Source organism: Mustela nigripes, chromosome 7 (assembly GCF_022355385.1).
Source record: "Mustela nigripes isolate SB6536 chromosome 7, MUSNIG.SB6536, whole genome shotgun sequence".
NCBI lineage: Eukaryota > Metazoa > Chordata > Mammalia > Carnivora > Mustelidae > Mustela > Mustela nigripes.
In genome coordinates, this window is record NC_081563.1 from 7,873,668 (window position 1) to 7,880,664 (window position 6,997).

Genomic DNA, 6,997 nt, shown 5'->3' on the forward strand with positions numbered 1-6,997 from the left:
TTTTTTTTTTTCTTTTAATCTCTAACAATCTCAATCTTTTGTTTTTTAAATGGATAGAATTTAATTACAATAATTGATTTAATGTTCTTATCTACTAATTCTATCATGTGTGTCATTTCTGAGTCAGTTTCTATTGATTGATTTTTCTGCCTCCTTATTGTGGGTTGTAATTATCATCTTTAAATATCTGGTAATTTTTGAGAGGATTCCAGACATTGTAAATCTCACCTTGTTGGGGCTGGATATATTTGTATTCCTATAAATGTTCTTCAGCTATGTTCAGGGATGTAGTTAAGTTACTTGGAGATGGTTTAATCCTTTTAGGTCTGACTTTAAGCTTTGAGCTTTGTTAGATAGGACCAGTTTAGTCCAGGGCTGTCCCTACTAAGGCAAAACCCTCTAAGTAGTCTATAATGCTCCATGAATTCTGAGGTCTTCCATGCGGTTAGTGGGAACAGGAACTATTCTAAAACCTGTGTGAACTTGAGGCATTGTTCCCTTTAATTCTCTTGGATGGTTTCTTTCTTGGCCTTGAGTAGTTTCCTTATCTAATACACTGATCACTCCTCAGCTGATGACTTGGGGGACCCTCTGTAGTTCTCCTGAGTTCTCTATTTGTGCGGCTTACTCCTTTCTGGTTCTTCCCCTGTGAACTCTTGATACCTTGATTTCCCTGGACTCCAATGCTGTTCTTCAAGTCAGGGAGAACAATGATGCTTTGCCATTCCAGAAACTTCTTCCAGGAAGAAGCTGGGAGCTCACCCAATTTGGTTCCCATTTCTGAGGATCACTGTCTTTCACTTCCTGGTGCCCAATGTCTTGAAACACTCTTGTTTCATATATTTGTCCAGTTTTTTGGTCATTTCAGATGGATAAATATGGTTCCTGTTCTGACTCTGCTTGTCCTTTGAACAGAGTTGAATGCAGGTGCTTCCCACCACATCAGAGTTGGGGAAGAAGAATGCTTCCTCCCAAATGCCTCCTGCCCTTCTTCATCCCCCTTCATCCCACCTTGCTCAGGGTGACGTGGGGCCACCACAGCTGGGACAGTGCTGTAGGACAGGGGAGACCATGCGTTTTCCACCCTGCTCTCTGCTTTGCTTCTTAAGCACTGTTTGGCCAGTGTACCAGGGGTAGGGCAAGGCAGTCCTTGGAGGGCTGACTCCCCTCTGTTCCAGAGTCTGCAGATCAGTCGTGCCTTCCTGAGAGAGCAGGCACATGGTAGTGTTCAGTTTGCCAAGCCAGCTCTCCAATGTATAGAACTCCCGGCATAGTTGAAATGCTAAGGACAAAGAATGAAGACAAGGAGAGTAGTAGATGAGGGAAGACCGCCGAAACTCTGCGGAAGGTGACTGATTGCCCTGGTAGAGCTCTCAGGGTGGCATGGCCATGCTAAGGGTCCGATCTTTGTAGATCCAGAAACTTCTCTATCTTTGCTCCAAAAAGCCACTGTGTCAGGAGATGCTTTCCAGTGAAATAAACCCACAAGAACATCATTGATTGGTAAAGCAGATGTCGACTTGTTCCTACTGAGAAACACGGTGGCCTACAGGGGTGGGGTTTTCTGCTGGGGCTCTGGGTCTGTTTCTGATGTGCGGGTCACGAGACCATTAACAGGGCATGTGGTCATGGTGGGGTTGCCACTTTTGTGTGTAAACACAGATGGTAACAGTTTCTGAAGCCCAAACTGGGATCGGTTTGACTGAATGTGTCCTGATTTGTAATTCATGTCAAATCACATTTAGGTACCTTTTTGGTTACTCATTGGCCTTGAAATGAAGGCCGAGGTGTGCCTTCAGGATGGCCGCCCTCAGTCTGGGGAAGGTGACAGCCGCGCTTACGTGCTGAGCCTAGTGGTTCTATTTTCAGTGGGAATGGGGGCAGATTGCAAATTAAGCTGATGAGAGACGGAACAATCATTTGTTTCCTTCATGCCTCTTTGCTCATTGCACAGTATTTATTGAGCCGCTCCTGTGCACCAGGGCTGGAAAGTGCAGAGAAATAGCGGACCCGTGCCCTTGTTTCCTAGCTGGAAGTGCCCGAGCAATTTTCGATTCGACCTCTAAGGAAGCCTTCCCTTTCAGGTTGGAATCGACCAGCTTTGGAAGGAAACACAAGCTGCGTGCAACCTGGGAGCCGCCGTGCCTGCATTGGTGGCTGTGCTGGGTTCCCTGCTGGCTGGGCACCGGCCCCGCTACTCCTCCCGGAGCGCTCCGGGCGTCCCCGAGGTGGCCGGCAGCCCGGTCACGGCCCCGTCTCTCCGTTTGTTGCAGGTTCCCCCGCCTGCACAGCGCGGTGATCAGGACCTTTGTTCTCGTGCAGCACTATGCGGCCGCGATGATGGCCGTGAGCGGCCTCTCACAGATGAAGGACTACACGTCAGTGGAGACACTGGAGATCACCCAGAACCTCATCAACGCCCCCAAACAGTGCCCCTGCGGCCACGGGCTCATGGTCCTGCTGCGGGTGCCCTGCTTGCCGCTGGCGGCCGTGGCCTACGAGCGACTGGCCCATGTGCGGGCGCGCCTGGCCCTAGAGGAGCACTTCGAGATCATCCTGGGCAGCCCCAGCTCTGGCATCACCGTCGGGAAGCACTTCGTGAAGCAGCTCAAGGTGGGCGCTGTGGGGAGGGGCGGGAGGGGTGACAGAATGGCAGCAGACACCTCAGTGAGCCTGTCTGTCATGCCCCCTCCATGGCGGGCCACCCCTCTGGCTGCCTGTCTTGTCCTGTCCCTGCCTACTGGACCGAATTACTTATAAATGTTGCCCCCCAATGCTTTGTCTTGCTCTTTTTTTTTTTTTAAGATTTTACTTATTTGAGAAAAAGGGGGAGAAAGAGTCAGTGAGCCAGAGTTGGGGGAGGGACAGAGGGAGAAGCAGACCCCCCGCTGAGTGGGGAACCTGACACAGGACTTGATCCCAGGACCCTGAGATCATGACCTGAGCCGAAGGCAGAGGCTTAACCGACTGAACCACCCAGGTGCCCCCGTCTTGCCCTTTCAGACTTCTGGGCTGCCGTGTGCCTTTCCTTCTTCCTGGGAGTGCTTTTCTCCTCCTCCTTGGTTTAGCGAACGGTTTAGCCTGTAAACTCAGCTGCTGCCTTTTTCTCTCTCTGGGAAGCTGCCCCTCCCTGCCCGTTGGTTCTCCTCTGCATGGAGGCAGGGGCTGGCGTGGTGCTGCCTGTCCTCTGGCTCTTTCCCCAGGCGGTGGAGGGCAGGGACCACCCCCACAGCTCAGCGCCCCCAGACTAGCGCAGTGCCCGGCCCCGAGCTCCTCACTGAGCCCGCAGAGAGGGAGGGAAAATGCGGGAGAGTCCCACAGATTCCCGAGGGAAGAGTCGAGCAGCAGCTGCGAGGGAGAGGCCCGGTTAAGGAAGCTCCGTGCGAGCGGTAGACACAACTGCGAACGCACACTTGGTCCCGGGGACGCGGCCGCAGATGGCCCGTCACGGCCGACACGGGCCATCCTGTGCGGCTGGGAGTACGGCCGGGAAGCCGACGACACGCTTTCTTGTCCTGCGAAGAACCGTCCTTTTCACGAAACGCTTCCGGTCAGGAGGACGCTGTAGAGCGGTCAGAGCTGGGCCAGTCCGGCCGGGAGGAGGCTCGCCCGCCTCACTGCTTTCCCTTCCCGCAGATGTGGCAGAAGATCGAGGCCGCGGAGTGGCGGCCTCAGACTTACCTGGAGCTGGAGGGCCTGCCGTGCATCCTCATCTTCAGCGGGACGGACCCGCACGGGGAGTCCTTACCGAGGTGAGCCGAGGGGCTGTGGCTGCCCGTGCCTGCGGCTCTGGGGGGCGGTCAGGCCGGCCTGCCGGTGCCCGACGGCAGGTGGAGTCTTCACGTTCACGGTCACCACGGAGTTGTGTGTTTATCTGACAGTTTTCTGCCTGTGGCGGTGGAACGTGTCTGAGGTCTGGGCACCATTCCCTCATTCGCAGACAGGCCCCTTTTGGGCTCCCTGGGCGGGAGGGTGGCTGTTGCTGGGCCCGTGGGTGAAGGCCTTCCAGCTGGGGTAGGGTCGATGCCTCTCTTGGTTTCTCCCCCCGAGGATCACCGTGTGCATTGGGGAAGGCTCTTCTGTTTAGGAAAGAATCTGATCATCTTGGGGGTCAAAGCTTCATTTCTCCCAGGGTGTCGCTGCTGGGATAGCGGGGCCCTCCCGGTGGAAGAGGCGTTCTGGGAAAAGGGGAGGTGGCGGATGCCCCTCAGGAGGGGCTGGTTTCCACACACAGAGCTGACTGTCTCAAAGGCTGTCTTCCGTTGGAGACCACAGCCACCCGGGTCAGCTGTGAACCCACTCAGTGTCTCCCGGGGTCTCTGGGCCATCACACGGACAAGTAGACACTCAGGACAGAAGGTCACTGAGTCTCCAGTAAGGCAGTTGCTTGAATGAGTGGCAACAGTTTGGCTCCTAAAGGTTTAATTAATACCGTGGCGAGGGGAGGCAGCCACACACTCTTCCCTGTAGAACAAAACAGTACGAGGGGATGCTTCCTGAGCTCCTGTCTCGTGCCGGCACTGTACCAGATTCTTCTCATTGTGCTGTAGTTCATTTTACCCTCACTACTCTAGCCCTGGGGGGAGGTCATAGTTCACTGTCCCCTTTGAGCAGTGAGGGAATGGGACTTAGAGATTAAGTGTGGGTGGAAAACCACGGACTCCAGGCTGCCCACCTCCAAAGCTGGGGTTCCTTCCCCTGGGCCACCCCGCACATACACGAGGGCTACTGCACGCCGCGTCCTCGCAGGCCAGGTAAAGGGGGCTCTAAAACATTTAACCTTGGTTGTTGCATTTCACACGGATTATTTCTTCCATCCCTCAACTCCCTAAGAACTAAGACAATGCCTTAAGCCATCTTAAATTTGAGCAAGCACTTACTGAGCACCTTCTCTGTATCAGGCCCAGTGTCGACTTTCCATAGAGAATTTAGTCTTTGCAAGGATACAAAACTGTCCCGTTTTGTAGATGAACAAATGAAAGGCCATTTGCCTGAGGTTGTAGAGCGTGACTGGAACCGCATTTCCTCTCTCCAGGTGTGTTGGGGTTTCCACCCCACAGCCCGAGCCTGCGTTGGCCTGACCTCCGTGCCCACTCCTCTGCCTCTCTCATTGCTTGTTGGGGTCTTCCCAGACAGACTCCTTTCTCATATGGCAGTGACTTGATTGTCAATCCCTCCCTAGCATCTAGCACTGTCCTGGCACATTTTAAATGCTGATTGACTCATTAAATGTCCACCGACTGCATACAGTCCTCAAACAGTGCACTTAGATGGCTGTTAATTAATTCTCATCTTTGAGATGAGAATCTGAGCCTGTAGGAAGTTCCCCTGCTTGAGAAACATTCTGGCCCTAGAAAGTAGCAGAGCTGGGGTTCAGTCCTGCTTTTCTTCTGGCCTGCAGATGCTCTTTCGATGACAGGACGGGGCTGAATCCATGGCAGGTGCCCCCAAGACAGTTACTTTTCAACTGACCTGGTTGCCAAAGGCTCACCATCTGGTGATCTGTGTTTCCGTTTGCACAAGTCCGAGGCCCTAACGAGTGGCAGGGGCTGGTCCTGATCCCTGTTCCCTCCAGCACTGGGAGAGGGGCCTCACTGTACAAGACACTCAAAAGATACTCTCTGTTTCCTCCAGGTCTCTGAGATACTGTGACCTGCGTCTGATCAACTCCTCGTGCCTGGTGAGGACGGCGCTAGAGCAGGAGCTGGGCCTGGCTGCGTACTTTGTGAACAACGAGCTTCCCTTGGAGAAGGGGGCCCGGCACGAGCCCTTAGAGAGTGACGCAGAAAAGCTGAGCAGCACAGACAACGAGGATGAGGAGCCCGTGACAGAGGGTGAGGGGTGGTGGGTCTGCCTCGCCTTCACATCTTGGGGGGAGCCTGCCCTTGTGCGGCCCTGGGCTCGTCTCGTGGGCAGCAGCTCTGATGAGCGCGGTCTGGAGAGGTCTTTGCAGGAGATGGCAGGTCCCTTGTTGCATTCAGATTTTGCTTCCTGCCCCTCTTTCTAGAGGTACAAGAAAATGGAAATCCCAACTGTGTTCTCCCGAGCTCCAGAATTCTTAGAGACTAGGAAGGGAAATCACGATTTCTCAGGACTCTGTTTCCTGCTCTGTGTGACTTGGCGGTGGCATTCCTGCCCCAGATGAGCTTTCCTCTGTGTGAGTCAGCGGGATGGGTCAGTTATGGGGATTGATGATAAAAGGCCGGTTTCATTCAAAGACATGAAAATCCAACACTCTATTTTAATAGGGCCCATGCATCGGAGCAGGGCTTGGATTCAGACTTGTCAATAGCACAGCAAGAGAAAAGACACAGCTGTTCATACAAACATGGGAAGCATTTGTGGGGTGTGATGCGGGGTCTTCCCGCTAACTGTGTGACTTGGAACACCTCCTGCTTCCTTTACTGGCTTCAGATTGCTCATCTGTAAGACAGGCTAGAAGACCCCCTGGACAGACTCTGCTGGGGCTGTAAGGACCTTGCACAAACATGATTGTGACCCTGACATTAAGATGCCTCAGTCTCCCTGTTGTCCATGGGATGAATGCGCATTCCTGGCATTTTACAGCCTGCCTCTCTAGTCTCTCTGTTCATGCTTCTCACACTGTCCCCTGTGCCGTGGGTCTCACTCAGCTCATCGGGGTTCCCTGGCTGTTCCCTGCTGTTGTTACTCTGGGCCACACAGTCTCCTGTGACTTTGAGCTCCCTCTCCTCTGTGCTTTACCTGGAAACCCCTGCCAGCCCTTCAGGGCTCAGGTCGGGTCACTCCTTCCAAGAAGTCACCTGCTCCTGTTTTCCTGTTCCGGGCGGGAGCCTGGCTCCGAGGTGTCTCTGTGCTCCTTACATCTGTACCTGTGGGTCCTGAGAAGGAGTCTGCGTCAGCCGGGAGCGCCTGAGTGGCCTACGTTCCCCACTTCTGTCTCCTCGGGGCTCTGTCAGAGGCGGGTGCCTGCAAGATGGTAGCTGGGTCGGCAGATGGATGGACGGATGCATGAACA

General features: G+C 53.9%; 1 protein-coding gene across 1 annotated transcript in view; it reads left to right on the forward strand.

The window, feature by feature from the left end:
• GREB1 (growth regulating estrogen receptor binding 1) overlaps window positions 1-6,997 on the forward strand; it is a 72,731-nt gene that overhangs the window by 41,958 nt on the left and 23,776 nt on the right. Inside the window, exons 17-19 of the mRNA XM_059405161.1 lie at window positions 2,274-2,613; window positions 3,637-3,752; window positions 5,635-5,834. Of these exons, the coding sequence (XP_059261144.1) occupies window positions 2,274-2,613; window positions 3,637-3,752; window positions 5,635-5,834 (656 nt within the window). The remainder of the gene's footprint in view (window positions 1-2,273; window positions 2,614-3,636; window positions 3,753-5,634; window positions 5,835-6,997) is intronic.